The following is a 16,433-nucleotide window of genomic DNA, read 5'->3' as shown; positions in this document are numbered from 1 at the left end:
ACCCAGTATGTATCTCTCCTGACTCTATCCCAGTATGTATCTCTGCTGACTCTGCTGACTCTACCCAGTATGTATCTCTCCTGACTCTGCTGACTCTACCCAGTATGTCTCTCTGCTGACTCTATCCCAGTATGTATCTCTGCTGACTCTATCCCAGTATGTATCTCTGCTGACTCTACCTCAGTATGTATCTCTGCTGACTCTATCCCAGTATGTATCTCTGCTGACTCTATCCCAGTATGTATCTCTCCTGACTCTATCCCAGTATGTATCTCTGCTGACCCTATCCCAGTATGTATCTCTGCTGACTCTATCCCAGTATGTATCTCTGCTGACTCTATCCCAGTATGTATCTCTGCTGACTTTACCTCAGTATGTATCTCTGCTGACTCTATCCCAGTATGTATCTCTGCTGACTCTATCCCAGTATGTATCTCTGCTGACTCTACCTCAGTATGTATCTCTGCTGACTCTATCCCAGTATGTATCTCTGCTGACTCTATCCCAGTATGTATCTCTGCTGACTCTATCCCAGTATGTATCTCTCCTGACTCTATCCCAGTATGTATCTCTCCTGACTCTATCCCAGTATGTATCTCTGCTGACCCTATCCCAGTATGTATCTCTGCTGACTCTATCCCAGTATGTATCTCTGCTGACTCTACCTCAGTATGTATCTCTGCTGACTCTATCCAGTATGTATCTCTGCTGACTCTATCCCAGTATGTCTCTCAGCTGACTCTACCTCAGTAGGTATCTCTGCTGACTCTATCCCAGTATGTATCTCTGCTGACTCTATCCCAGTATGTATCTCTGCTGACTCTATCCCAGTAGGTATCTCTGCTGACTCTCTGCTGACACACACTGATAACACACTGATAACACACTGATAACACACTGACAACACACTGATAACACACTGATAACACACTGACAGGACACGCAGGCGGATGGGCGGACGGATGGCGTCCTCATATTTTCCAGCTGCAGACCCAGCGTAATGACCCCTGCTGGCCACGCCCCGACGCGCCCCGACGCGCCCATCAAACGCTTTTATCGTCACATTTGTCCCTTTTCCAAAAAGGCTGTTAAGATGTGAGCAAACATCATTGTGCCGAGAGAGATAATATAGGACAGCGCTTCTGTGAGATGGACCGTGACTGTACAGTATGTGTGTGTGTGTGTGCGTATGTGTGCGTGCGTGTGTGTGTGAGTTCATGTGCGTGTGTGTTCAAGTGTGTGTGTGTGTGTGCGTGTGTGTGTGCGTGTGTGTGTGTGCGTGTGTGTGTGCGTGTGTGTGTGTGCATGTGTACGTGTGTGTGTGCATGTGTGTGTGTGAACACCGAAGCACACCTCCCCCATTATTGAAAAGCAGGCTGCGTCTCCAGTGTAGCGAACTCTATCTGATTATCTTGGCCCACTGACGGTGTGTCGGCCATGATTGATGGGCGAGACTATGAACAAAACAAGTCACTTAACAAACCGCTGCTCTGCCACAGTTACAGAAGCCAGTCCGTCTGTTATGGTTCCATCAGTCTCATGTTACTGAGCGTTCAGCCGGCTTTGATCCCCACAACTGGGATGGAAGTGCCTTTTATCAGGTGGATAAAAGATGACAGTGCGTCACATGCGCATCGGGGCTGGTGCTTATATGGGCGTGTTCCTGCAGGAGTGCTTATATGGGCGTGTTCCTGCAGGAGTGCTTATATGGGCGTGTTCCTGCAGGAGTGCTTATATGGGCGTGTTCCTGCAGGAGTGCTCGTACTTATATGGGCGTGTTCCTGTCGGAGTGCTCGTACTTATATGGGCGTGTTCCTGTAGGAGTTCTCGTACTTATATGGGCGTGTTCCTGCAGGAGTGCTGGTGCTTATATGGGCGTGTTCCTGCAGGAGTGCTGGTGCTTATATGGGCGTGTTCCTGTAGGAGTGCTGGTGCTTATATGGGCGTGTTCCTGCAGGAGTGCTGGTGCTTATATGGGCGTGTTCCTGTAGGAGTGCTGGTGCTTATATGGGCGTGTTCCTGCAGGAGTGCTGGTGCTTATATGGGCGTGTTCCTGTAGGAGTTCTCGTACTTATATGGGCGTGTTCCTGCAGGAGTGCTGGTGCTTATATGGGCGTGTTCCTGTAGGAGTGCTTATATGGGCGTGTTCCTGCAGGAGTGCTTATATGGGCGTGTTCCTGCAGGAGTGCTCGTACTTATATGGGCGTGTTCCTGTCGGAGTGCTCGTACTTATATGGGCGTGTTCCTGTAGGAGTGCTGGTGCTTATATGGGCGTGTTCCTGTAGGAGTGCTCGTACTTATATGGGCGTGTTCCTGCAGGAGTGCTGGTGCTTATATGGGCGTGTTCCTGCAGGAGTGCTGGTGCTTATATGGGCGTGTTCCTGTAGGAGTGCTCATACTTATATGGGCGTGTTCCTGTAGGAGTGCTCGTACTTATATGGGCGTGTGTTCCTGCAGGATCCCTCCTAACGTGCGGGACATCGTCTACTGCACGGGCGTGTCCCTGATGGATGAGGACGTGTGGGAGTTCATCTGGATGAAGTTCCACTCGTCCACGGCCGTCTCCGAGAAGAAGATCCTTCTGGAAGCGCTCACCTGCAGCGACAACGCCTTCCTGCTCAACAGGTGTGTATCTTACCTGCAGTAACGGCCTGATAAGAGCTTTTCTGATGACTCTGTTCTGCTGAATATAGTCCTGTCTATTCTGACTATTCTTAAGCTACTCCCATCTCTGGGACAGAGAGAGCAGACCAGGTGCAAACAGTAAAAGCCAACTAGGCACTAAACACGTATGGATAAGGGTGTAAGACTGAACTATGTATAGAATCCAGCCACACCGGGACTATAAAGCTGCACAAACTCAACGCTATGTTGTCTGATCCCACTGAGTACCCTGTACGGTCTGTGATTGACCCGGGATCTCGTACGCTGTTGTACTCAATAAATCTGATTGAGTCTGATCTACAATTCTGCTCTGGCGTTCTCCCTCTCCTCGGCCATTCAATCTTCAATACAAACCTCCATCATTCATCACTGCCGGATACACGGCTTGATCCAGACTCAGCAGGTGGAAATCGTACCAACGCTTCACAACACAACCCAGCAGCCTCTGACAAGCCTGTGATTATTGAGAACAATCAGTTGATCCCAGTAATCAATCACTGGCTTGGGCCCATCAGGACCAACTCCTAATCAATCAGTCAGCCATGGGGCCGGATCAGTAATCAATCAGTCAGCCATGCGGCCGGATCAGTAATCAATCGCTCATCTCTCCGGGCCGATCAGCCAGGGGTCCGTCTCCTCACTTCCTCCTGATGGAACTCTTGACGCGCTGCCAATAGACGGTCTGTCACTGACAATACACTTAGAGAAATACACTCTCCCAACACTCACATTCACACACACATCCACGCACACACACACGCATCCACGCACACACACACACAGCTCCCGGAAGACTCAATCTGTCATGCAAACACGGAGGGGCAGGGAGTTCAGCAGGGCGGGGTGTGTGTGTGTGTGTGTGTGTGTGTGTGTGTGTGTGTGTGTGTGTGCGTGTGTGCGTGTGTGTGTGTGAGAGAGAGAGAGATGTGTTGACACAGTGCACCACAACAGTAAAGGGAGGTGTGGAATATCAGCCACAGATCTGCTAATTACTACTTTTTTTCATTTCTTTTTTTTCTCAGCACTTTTTCTCACAATGAAAAGCGCTTCATGAATAAAAGTAATGATTATTTATTAGTAGTACAGTAGAAAGGTGAGCAGGCGGGGCTGATTTTGGTGAGGTGAGGTGGGGGAGACGGAGAGCCGCGTCACCCCTGAGGTAACCGTGTTACAGTAGACACCAACAACAGCTTGGAACAAAGATGGAGGTTCGCTAGCTTTGTTTTCCAAACCAGCAAATAATGACGCACTACGCGGTATTTTGCGACTACAAAAGAGGCAACAAACATGTCCTCAGATAACAGTTGTAAAATACTTTGTGTACAACTGATTTGATGAGACAGAAAATGCTAATAAAACAGTATTGTTTACTAAAGTTGGACTTCGTTACACAGTGAGCTGCCATCTTGTTCACGACTTCCAGAGCAAACCGGGTCGAGTGGTATGAGTTCTGAGAGGAGAGAGAGAGAGGAGAGAAAGAGAGGAGAGAACGAGTGAAGAGAACGAGTGAAGAGGGCGAGTGAAGAGAACGAGTGAAGAGGGCGAGTGAAGAGGGCGAGTGAAGAGAACGAGTAGAGAGAACGAGTGAAGAGAACGAGTGAAGAGGGCGAGTGAAGAGGGCGAGTGAAGAGAACGAGTGAAGAGGGCGAGTGAAGAGAACGAGTGAAGAGGGCGAGTGAAGAGGGCGAGTGAAGAGAACGAGTAGAGAGAACGAGTGAAGAGGGCGAGTGAAGAGGGCGAGTGAAGAGAACGAGTGGAGAGAACGAGTGAAGAGAACGAGTGAAGAGAACGAGTGAAGAGGACGAGTGAAGAGAACAAGAGGAGAGAACAAGTGGAGAGAACGAGTGGAGAGAACAAGTGGAGAGAACGAGTGGAGAGAACAAGTAGAGAGAACGAGTAGAGAGAACGAGTGGAGAGAACAAGTGGAGAGAACAAGTGGAGAGAACAAGTGGAGAGAACAAGTGGAGAGAACAAGTGGAGAGAACAAGTGGAGAGAACAAGTGGAGAGAACAAGTGGACAAGTGGAGAGAACAAGTGGAGAGAACAAGTGGAGAGAACAAGTGGAGAGGGACGTTCCAGTTAAAACTGTGAGTCTCGTAAATCACGACAACAGTAACGCAGCATGAGAGCAGAGCAGTGGAGGAGAGATGGAGAGAGAGGAGGATGAGGGAGAGAGAAGAGGATGAGGGTTAGAGAGGAGGATGAGGGAGAGAGAGGAGGATGAGGGAGAGAGGAGGGAGAGGGAGAGGAGGGCGGTGGAGGAGAGATGGAGAGAGAGAGAGGAGGATGAGAGAGAGGAGGATGAGAGCAGGGCAGTGGGGGAGAGATGGAGAGAGAGAGAGAGAGGAGGAGGAGAGCAGGGCAGTGAAGGAGAGATGGAGGGAGAGGAGGATGAGGGAGAGGAGGATGAGAGAGAGGAGAATGAGAGAGAGAGAGGAGGATGAGAGCAGGGCAGTGGAGAGATGGAGAGAGAGAGAGAGGAGGATGAGAGAGAAAGGAGGATGAGAGAGAGGAGGAGGAGTGCAGGGCAGTGGAGGAGAGATGGAGAGAGAGGAGGATGAGAGCAGGGCAGTGGAGGAGAGATGGAGAGAGAGAGAGAGGAGGATGAGAGAGAGGAGGATGAGAGAGAGGAGGAGGAGAGCAGGGCAGTGGAGGAGAGATGGAGAGAGAGAGAGAGGAGGATGAGAGAGAGAGGAGGATGAGAGAGAGGAGGAGGAGAGCAGGGCAGTGGAGGAGAGATGGAGAGAGAGAGAGAGGAGGATGAGAGAGAGGAGGATGAGAGAGAGGAGGAGGAGAGCAGGGCAGTGGAGGAGAGATGGAGAGAGAGAGAGAGGAGGATGAGAGAGAGAGGAGGATGAGAGAGAGGAGGAGGAGAGCAGGGCAGTGGAGGAGAGATGGAGAGAGAGGAGGAGGAGAGCAGGGCAGTGGAGGAGAGATGGAGAGAGAGGAGGAGGAGAGAGGAGGATGAGAGAGAGAGGAGGATGAGAGAGAGGAGGATGAGAGCAGGGCAGTGGAGGAGAGATGGAGAGAGAGGGGGATGAGGGAGAGGAGGATGAGAGAGAGGAGGATGAGAGCAGGGCAGTGGAGGAGAGATGGAGATAGAGAGAGAGGAGGATGAGAGAGAGAGGAGGATGAGAGAGAGGAGGAGGAGAGCAGGGCAGTGGAGGAGAGATGGAAAGAGAGAGGAGGAGGAGAGCAGGGCAGTGGAGGAGAGATGGAGAGAGAGAGGAGGAGGAGTGTCAGTGTGTGTTCTATAGACGGAGCATGAGACGGTGTTGTTGTTGTGTGTTGTTGTTGTTGTTGAATGAGACAGATGGAGGGGCTGGTTAACAGAAGAGCAGACCTGTGGTCCAGCATCTATCTAGCAGAGGACCGTCCATCTTGTGCTCCCTGGTTCAGGAGCAGCGCAGCATCACCGTCTCACTCCAACACACTATTGATTTAGGAACTGAGCCCGTCTTGAATTTCACACAGCCGCACTAGAGCAGCTAGAACATAACACCAGCTCCATGATTAGATCTGGGGGTGTGTGTGTGTGTGGGGGGTTCATATGTGTTCCCTGTGAGTGTGTGTGTGTGTGTGTGTGTGTGTGTGTGTGTGGTTCATATGTGTTCCCTGTGAGTGTGAGTGTGTGTGTGTGTGTGTGTGTGTGTGTGTGTGTGTGTGTGTGTGTGGTTCATATGTGTTCCCTGTGAGTGTGTGTGTGTGTGTGTGGTTCATATGTGTTCCCTGTGAGTGTGTGTGTGTGTGTGTGTGTGAGTGTGTGTGTGTGCGTGTGTGTGTGTGTGTGTGTGTGTGTGTCGTGACTGAGTAGAAGTTGTCTAGGCCATGTAAGTGCTCCTCTATCTCTGTGGCGCTGGTAAAAGTGGTCAGGATGGATGGACGGCACGCCCTGCTATCACACACAGCTGTGGGGCGGATAGATGGGCCTCTGCCTCTACTATTGATTTCTGCCTTCCTTGGACCCAGGAGTTAATAGTATCCCCATCCTCCATAGTGCTATTAATGCTTGTAGCCTTCCCCTCACACACACACACACACACGCACACACACACACACACACACACACGCACACACACACACGCACACACACACACACGCACACACACACTCGTCCCCAGACACAGTGAGTTCAGGTCTCTCTGAGATGAGGTAATTTCCCCATCGCTCCGGTGCTAACCTTTTCCTACCCACAAGCCTCGGGGGTGAAGGCATTTCCTGTGTGAGCTACTGAGACGGCCGGCTAGCGAGGAGATAACTTGTTCTGTTCTCAGGGACTTCAGGGAGGCCCCCTCCACCTCGACAGTCATCCTGTACATACAACCCAACACTGCTACACATGTAGGGAATCATAAATACATATTCGACTTTGGCTTAGTATTCAGACTACTTCGTTGGCGTCTTAACAATACCTACCAGCCTACACACAATCACATCTGTTATTATGCACCATACACACCGACATAGAGACAGCTAGCTATCAATCAATCAATCAAAGCTTTATTTGTATAGCGCATTTCATACCCAGAGGCAACACAATGCGCTTTACAGAGAACAAGGGAGGTGGGCATACGACCCACCCCTACATATTTTCTTAATTAATGTAGCCTAGCTATTGTGAAACAGCTGGCTAGTTGGCTAGATAAATGTTAGCTGACATTATTTGTGCATGCTGTACGTGAGCTAGCAAGTTAAATACCAGGAGGCTAGAGATCACAAGATCTTTCATCTTGATTTGGCAATCCAAAAGCTAATGTTCTTTTTTCCCAAGCAGCATTCTGCTCGAAGACACAGGCCAAGGAGATGTACTGAGAGGCAAGCCTGTCGCTAGGCAGACTAAGGGCGCTTTCACACCTAAAGGTCTAGACCAAGGTCCCAACCAGAATCACGTTTGGCGCTTTCACATTTGTTATTTTTTATTGATTAGTTTCATAACTTTCGCTTTCATTAGTTTCGCAGGAATCCCTTCGAACCGTCGATACGCCCTCAGAACACCAGCTTGGGTGGCGACGTGGCTCAGACTCTATTATGTAGTAAGCAGAGCGCAGAGATTCAACGTGATATTTGAGTCTGGAGAGAGACTAGTCTGGAGAGAGACTAGTCTGGAGAGAGACTAGTCTGGAGAGAGTTACGGCTGAATACAATCCAACAGCTAACATAATTCCCAAAAAGGAATCCCTCCACTGCACAAACTCCTCACCCCCTCCAATGATAATAACCAGAAGAGCAAAGCTACCGAGAGGCTACTGTGCAAGATAAACGCCTGAGAGCTCATTCATAACACATCTAACTAAGGTGGAAGCTTGAAGACGCAACATATCACTGGGTGCTAGCGTAGCTAGCTAACTGGCTACATTATAAGAAGCTAAGTCATAATCTAATGTAGACACAGTTGTGCTTGGCTGAGATGTACGGTAGCCTAAATGGGACATTAGAGGCAAAACTAGCAATGATTAGCCGATTGGTTACAGCAGTGTCAAACCTGGCTACTTAAACAGGTGATGCAATTACATTGTGAAATTCTCTGATGCTGTTTTTGGGTTTATATTACGATGAGATCAGGACACGTCAGTTTCCGACAGTGAGAGCGTAGCTTCAGTTTAGATGGGATTCATTAACAATGGTTAGCTTGACAGGTGACAGCCCTTGTGACAGTGTTGTTTTGAAGCCCTACACCGTGTGCCCATCAGAGTTGTCACTATGAAGGGAATTGACTTTGTAGGGTGTAGGGATGAGCCCTACGGTTTGGAATGCAGCCTAAATCTCTTCACAGTGTACAGTAGATGTGTCTGGGAAGGGGACGCCCTCAAACTTGATCCAATCATGAAGACTCATCTGGCCTGGTGAGGTTTATCCATGTTCTGCACACACATCCTGTGCTGTGACAATGTCCAGGTGCCCTTTTTGGCTCGTGAGCACCAAATGCTAAAGCAGGGGTTAGAACTCTTTTTTACCAAGAGACGCCGGCAGTTCTATGCAGCAACATTAAGGCGCGGCCATTGTTGTGATCTTACAAAGTAGCCCGGATGTTTGAAACGTTGTTACGGCTGCGGTCCATTAGCCGGCCAGCGAGGGACTGAGAAACACAGGAAGGAAATGACAGGAAGTATCCTAGAGCAACAGAACCACCACACAGCTCATCCCCCTGAGTAGAACCAGAACCACCACACAGCTCATCCCCCTGAGTAGAACCAGAACCACCACACAGCTCATCCCCCTGAGTAGAACCAGAACCACACAGCTCATCCCCCTGAGTAGAACCAGAACCACCACACAGCTCATCCCCCTGAGTAGAACTAGAACCACCACACAGCTCATCCCCCTGAGGAGAACCACCACACAGCTCATCCCCCTGAGTAGAACCAGAACCACCACACAGCTCATCCCCCTGAGGAGAACCAGAACCACCACACAGCTCATCCCCCTGAGTAGAACCAGAACCACACAGCTCATCCCCCTGAGTAGAACCAGAACCACCACACAGCTCATCCCCCTGAGTAGAACCAGAACCACCACACAGCTCATCCCCCTGAGTAGAACCACCACACAGCTCATCCTCCTGAGTAGAACCAGAACCACACAGCTCATCCCCCTGAGTAGAACCAGAACCACCACACAGCTCATCCCCCTGAGTAGAACCAGAACCACCACACAGCTCATCCCCCTGAGTAGAACCAGAACCACACAGCTCATCCCCCTGAGTAGAACCAGAACCACCACACAGCTCATCCCCCTGAGTAGAACCACCACACAGCTCATCCCCCTGAGTAGAACCAGAACCACCACACAGCTCATCCCCCTGAGTAGAAAACACAAATTGAGAACTTATCCACCATGACCGTGTCTCAGTCTAATATTTATTTTTTATGCCAGCTTGATATTTTCCCCTAATTTGCATACATAGCTACATCTACAACAGCATCTGATCAGGGCCGCACGTTGACAGAATGCTGACACTTGATATTTAAGCTTGTGGGTTTGTTAATTAAATTGCGTTTCCTGAGGCAGTGACTTGGCTCAGCCGTTATGTTTGTATTGTTCTTCTTAATAGTGTGGGGAATGAGACTGATGGGACGCTCAGTCGGTACAATTCTCATGTGTCTCACAACCCAAACGTTATTTACAGTAAACACACGTTATTTACAGTAAACAAGAGGACATGAAGACGATGGAGAAAGGGGCTGGTGTTTGTTCTATGCCAGGAGGTTTAAACAGACCCTCTTTCCATTATCCAGCTCTTCTCTTTATCTCTCCCTCTCCCCAGACTGTTGAACCTGTCCCTGACCTCCGACCTGGTTCCAGACCAAGATGTCATCGATGTCATCATCCACGTGGGACGGAATCCCCATGGCAGACAGCTGGCCTGGCGTTACTTTAGGGACAAGTGGGACGTCCTCAATGCACGGTGAATATCGTTGTTGTCCTGAGATGTCTACCTGAACACCAATGGCTTGAATCGTAATCTTCAGTAGACAGAAGTCATTTGTGATGAGTTTGCCTTTGATATACCATTCTTGGTGAAGCCATGGAACAGTGGGTTCTAGGCCTGCCCCCGACTAAAGATTTCCCTGCTCGACTAGAAGTCCTAATTTCAAGCGACTAGTCGACTTGTCGTTCCTTTATTATTATGATGATTATTATTATACATATAACCTTACCATACACACGGAGCAGCCGCCTCAGCAAAGCGGTAGATTAATTCTCAATGTGTCGGCATTCGGCAACACAGCAAGGAGACTGAACAACATTTTATTACTCATTTATTTAAACACAGTCATATAGCCTACAACAAACTGTAACACGGAAAACCAAAGTAGCCCACACACATTTCATTTTTCACAACAGCCGAGCGATCAGTGAAGAAATAAAAAATAAAGGGGAGCTACATGAGAACTCAATTTTCTTTCTGCGACTAAGCGACTAATGAAAACTTGCTCGACTAGTACTCTTCTCGTCGACTAACGTTAAGTCGACTATCGGGGGGCAGCCCTAGTGGGTTCTGTCTCAGATATGGTGGTTGTTAAACCACGTTGAAGGACTGTTCTCCGTGGCGGTAGACCCAGTCATTGACGGTCTCTCCTCGGTCCTATATTCCAGGTACGGAGAAGCCTTGTTCTTGAACTCCAAGCTCATCAGTGGCGTGACAGAGTTCCTCAACACCGGGAAGGAGCTCAACGAGGTACGTTCAGGTCCAACACTCCACCAGTCTCTAATCATTAGACGAGAGAAAGGAGCTCAACGAGGTATGTTCAGGACACAAACCCAAGGTCCAACACTCCACCAGTCTCTAATCATTAGACGAGAGATTGTAAATTAAAAATCTTACTTTGTTTAGTTTAGATTTCGAAGAACACGCTGAGTGGTCGGTCAAGCTGGTTTTAAACAAAGACAATAGTTTTATTCTGTTACGATTCTGCAGATTCGGAATCTAGCAACAGGAAGTGAATCCGGGCTGAGTGAGTTCACTTGAGGACGAGGTAGATAGGGTATACCGTGAAAAAGGAAGTGACAGTTTCAGGATGAAGAGGACAGGGAAGTGATGTCACACAGGAAGAATTTGTAGTTTTAACAGACTGATCTATGAGAACGAACTACAAAGTTAGAACAACAGTCAAGTAGGAAAACAGAACACTTTGGTGAGACTTGAATTTCATTCACAAGATATACTTCAATAATCCGATATGGCTAGAGAGACCCCTTAAAGGGGGTCCCCCAAAGCTATGAGCCTCAAAGAGATGGTCCTCACAAAGCTCACAAAGGGAACTTTTCATCTGTGTCTTTACTGACTGAAAAGCTTTGCTTTTGTTCGTTTGTTTTGATCTTGTTCAGAACTTTTGTAGAAGCTTCAAGGTCTGATTTTTTTTTCTTTCTTTCTTGTCACAGTCAAACGAACATTCTCTGATCCTGATCCTCTCTTTTCAGCTTGTCACATTTCATGTTAGTTCGCTCTGAAACTCAGCAGTGAGTAGTATGGCTACAAAGTGTATTTTATCGTGGAGCTTAGTTGGCTGCAGGGGTGTGATTGCAATGGTTCTTTCTGACTGACTACTTCCAAAGCTCTCCTGAAGTCTCTGCAGTTCCTCACCCTACCATTAGGGGGTGCACTAGATGAACTGGTTGTAATTATCCAGCCACCTCAAATAGAGTACCCAGCCTGACACCTGAGTTACAGTACTGAGTAACACTCTCTCTCTCTCTCTCTCTCTCTCTCTCTCTCTCTCTCTCTCTCTCTCTATCCTTCCCTCCCTCCCTCTCTCTTTCTCTCTCAATTCAATTGATTGATTCAATTCAAGGAACTTTGACATGATTAGATTAGATTGGTATTTAACAATTGTGTTAATAAAATGCAGAACATTTTAAAAATTACGAATGAAAACGGATGATCTAAGAAGATGATCTCCCTCTTTATCTCTCTGCCCCCCCCCCCACCACCCCCCCCCCCCCAGCTGAAGGAGTTCATCCAGACCAGCGGCAGAGGGGCGGGGCCAGCATTTGCCCGGGCGGTGGAGATCGTGGAGGGTAACGTGAGGTGGCACAGCCTGCACGAGCGCCAGTTCTACCAGTGGCTGAGGAAGTCTCCCAACGGCTAAAGGCTAGCTGCTAGCGGCTAGCTCCTAACGCCACTGGGTACACATGCAGTATGGCTATACCTCTCTGATGAACAACAACAACAACAATAACCACAACCATAGACCATCACTGAAGAGCGGAGGAATGTCAAACAACGAACGAACAAACAATTTAACAAACCTGAAAACAACCTGAAAACACAAAACGTGAATCATTTCATTTATAATTGCCAATAAGACATCCCCCTTCTAACCTGCGAAGAGAGTCACTGGTGAGAGAAAGAGAGAGAGAGCGAGAGAGAGAGAGAGAGAGAGAGAGAGAGAGAGAGGATGTAGGAGGTGGATTTGTGGGCTGGTCTAAGTTCTCTCTACATGGCGGGTGAATACGTGGTATTGGTGGTATACATATTGCATGGTGGACTTCATCTTCAGTGACTCTTTATTTTGTTCAGTGCATGGTTTTAATCCCGCCCCCTCGTATCTGTTGGTTACCCAGTTCGCTGACCCTCCAAACTCTGAACACTGACCACAGAACCTCAGGTCAACTCTTTGTAGCCTAAAATAGACGGAAATATGGACAAACTGATGGACCAATGGACAGAGGGACAGACTGATGGACCAATTGACAGAGGAGGGATATAAATGAACAGCTGCTGGAGAAGAGGACAATATGATGGTCCTGTAACAAGCACAACACTATTTTCCTGACAATCAGTATTATGATTGGGACAAGTCAAAAAGGAACTCTGTAAGTATCTGGAAACTGAAACGGTTTGGAACTGATCCTAAGTATCTGGAAACGGAAACAGTTTGGAACTGGTCCTAAGTATCTGGAAACGGAAACAGTTTGGAACTGGTCCTAAGTATCTGGAAACGGAAACAGTTTGGAACTGGTCCTAAGTATCTGGAAACGGAAACAGTTTGGAACTGGTCCTAAGTATCTGGAAACGGAAACAGTTTGGAACTGGTCCTAAGTATCTGGAAACGGAAACAGTTTGGAACTGGTCCTAAGTATCTGGAAACAGAAACAGTTTGGAACTGGTCCTAAGTATCTGGAAACGGAAACAGTTTGGAACCGGTCCTAAGTATCTGGAAACAGAAACAGTTTGGAACTGGTCCTAAGTATCTGGAAACGGAAACAGTTTGGAACTGGTCCTAAGTATCTGGAAACGGAAACAGTTTGGAACTGGTCCTAAGTATCTGGAAACGGAAACAGTTTGGAACTGGTCCTAAGTATCTGGAAACGGAAACAGTTTGGAACTGGTCCTAAGTATCTGGAAACGGAAACCGTTTGGAACTGGTCCTAAGTATCTGGAAACAGAAACAGTTTGGAACTGGTCCTAAGTATCTGGAAACGGAAACAGTTTGGAACTGGTCCTAAGTATCTGGAAACGGAAACCGTTTGGAACTGGTCCTAAGTATCTGGAAACGGAAACAGTTTGGAACTGGTCCTAAGTATCTGGAAACGGAAACAGTTTGGAACTGGTCCTTGCCATTCTCTTCTCAGAGCCATACATGTGGACCTGGATGGTCTGAACGGTTTGGAATGGAGCCTGCAGCTGATGTGGTAGAGATGTACAGTGTTGTGTGTGATTGTGTGTTTCTAAAAATACCCCAACACCCCTCTCCCTCCCTGCCTTAACAGGGTCTCCTAAAATTCACTGCAGGGGTGGAGAGAAGTTTAACGGGGGTTTGATTTGTGTCGCTCCACCTGCCATAGAAGCTGTTTATGAACTGAAGGTGTTACAGAGAGAGATGATCTGAAACAATGTGACTTCCTGTGATGCCAGGAAGCAGGAAGTCCAATCATCTCATCAACAGCATTTCTCTTTCTTGTGTACACATGAGGGTCCTGAGTGTTTGAGTGGTGTTGTGGTGCGCTGCTGTAACTATGACATGTATAAACCCTTGTTCGTTTATGATCTCTCACATGCTTTGGTCATTGTTGATTTTCTTCTCATGTGTGCCGATGACAAAGATCTTTCTCATAATTGTAGAGTCGGGGTAAGGAGATGGAGTTCTATTGAGACCATTTTGAATCTATTCAGAGTCTATTCATCCTGTTCTAAGAGTCAGGGTGATCATTACACCCTATGTGATCACGATTCTTCTCCTCTTTCCTTCCCATATCCTCCTTTCATATTGTGTTTGGACGTTAAAGCTTTTTTCTTTTCTAAACCAGAGATTATATCTTCTGTATTTTGTTCAGGGCGGCAATGGAATTTTAACGCTGACAATAAATCCTTTTGTACAGTAACGCATTACCAAGTGACTGTCTATTGATCACTTTGTTTATAAACAAGACTGCACACTGTGTGTGTGTGTGTGTGTGTGTGTGTGTGTGTGTGTGTGTGTGTGTGTGCGCGTGCAGGGGCGCGCTCAATTGCGTGTCTGATGGTGTGTGAAGTGTGCAACAATCAGACATAACATTTACATTGATATTCTGCCTTCATAAAGCGATCTATGATCAGGAGTACAGTACCAATGTGTCTCTGGCTTCCTCGGAATCCATGTTGAATACACAGCACATAGTGACGGCCATGTTTCCTCTGTGGGAATCGATTTGAAGGGCTGTTCATCACCTGAAAGACAATTCCTCAACCTCTCAGTCATTATGAGATGCAGGTGTGTTATCTGTAATAGTGTTCTCTATCTACTCCCTCCTCCTAGGCCGGCCTCGCTCAGCCGCAAGCTTAAAGATACACAACCACGCACATTAGCTTTTCAACTGCCATCTCTCCTCCGCGCTCCATCCATCAAACACACCGGAGGAGATTTCCAGTCAGAAAAACTGCGCTTTGCACTGAGCCGTGCCAAAACCAAATGGAATTGTCCTCACGTTATTCTTCAGCGGGATTGATTGTCTTTCAGCTCGCTAGACTGAAGTTTCATTTCAAACCTTTATTTATACTCGTGAAACAATGAGGTTTCCCTCCTTTACAGTGATGTCGAGTTAATACAGACACAAATCAACAAAACAAATGGAATACACAATAATAATAATTTAAAACAGTTACTGGTTGAAGTACATAGGTCTAGTGCCATGCACTTCTCCGTGACTGAAGGAAGGACCTCAAGCTTTAGAGTCTGTTGTGAGGTATTCCAGGTATGAGGAGCATCAAGGAAAAAAAGCAGCCCTTCCGAGTTCAGAATGCACTTGAGGAACCCTGAGAACAAGCAGATCATTAGATCGGTTCTGGTAGGTGCTAAGGCTCCAGTCCAACAGAGACAAGATGTAAGGTGGAAGTTTACCAATAATGGCTTTGAAAATAAACAAATACCAGTGATAGTTACGCCTTAGAGAAAGAGATGGCCAGCCCAACTTATGATAAAGAACACAGTGGTGAGTGTCATAACTATCACCCGTAATAAATCTTAGGGCGGAGTGATAATGTGGGTTTCAAGGTTGTCACAGAAGCATGTCAATAGATAGCGTTTTTTGATAGAAAAACAATTATTTTCCTACTTTTCCAACATAGGAAAGCTAGAACGTTTTTTGTACAGGAAGCCAATTTTCTGCCGCAGCTTAGAGGCTAGTTTATCTACATGAAACTTGAAAGAGAGTTTATCATCCAACCACAGACCAAGATATTTGTACTCCATGACTCTCTCAATATGCAGGCCATTAGCAGTTGGAAGTTGAAGTCCATCATAATCAATAGTCCTGCCTCTAGAGAACAAAATCAACTTGGATTTGCTAGGATTAAGGACTAGTTTGAGATTCGTGAGAGCTTCTTGTAGTACATTAAAAGCAAGCTGCAGGTTAACAATGCCTTCCTGCACAGTATCCACAATACAGTAGACAACTGTATCATCAGCATATAAATTAACATGACAGCCAGTTAGTGCAGAGACAATATCATTAATATAGATGGTGAAAAGGACAGAACCCAAGACCAATCCCTGGGGCACACCAAGGTCTCCAGAATCTTGTCTGGGCATGGTAACCTGGAGATAGGACGATAGTTGTCCAGCGTATCCCTGTCACTTCCTTTGTGCAAAGGGACCACCCAAGCAGATTCACCAGACCTGCGGAACTACACCAGCTGCAATGGAGAGACATGTATGACAACGCCTCACTAATGGCTGGGGAAGCCAGTTTTATGAAAAATGAATCTATATTGTCCTCTCCAGTAGAACACAGAGTTCCGCTGGGTGTAAAGGGCTGAAAGAGAAATGAGAGACATGTTCCAAGGTGGG

The 16,433-nt window shown here is 47.4% G+C and overlaps 1 protein-coding gene across 1 annotated transcript in view; it reads left to right on the top strand.

The window, feature by feature from the left end:
* LOC311316718 (thyrotropin-releasing hormone-degrading ectoenzyme-like) overlaps nt 1-12,254 on the top strand; it is a gene marked incomplete at both ends in the record, with an annotated part of 51,859 nt that extends 39,605 nt beyond the window's left edge. Inside the window, 4 exons of the mRNA XM_084447649.1 lie at nt 2,458-2,625; nt 9,929-10,069; nt 10,762-10,843; nt 12,111-12,254. Of these exons, the coding sequence (XP_084303775.1) occupies nt 2,458-2,625; nt 9,929-10,069; nt 10,762-10,843; nt 12,111-12,254 (535 nt within the window). The remainder of the gene's footprint in view (nt 1-2,457; nt 2,626-9,928; nt 10,070-10,761; nt 10,844-12,110) is intronic.
* Between the last annotated feature and the right edge of the window lie 4,179 nt (nt 12,255-16,433).

The sequence above is a fragment of the Borostomias antarcticus genome (assembly GCF_949987555.1).
Source record: "Borostomias antarcticus genome assembly, chromosome: 13".
In the NCBI taxonomy this organism is placed as follows: Eukaryota; Metazoa; Chordata; class Actinopteri; order Stomiiformes; family Stomiidae; genus Borostomias; species Borostomias antarcticus.
The sequence above is the reverse complement of the archived record's forward strand: the minus strand, read 5'-3'. Positions and strand labels throughout refer to the sequence as shown.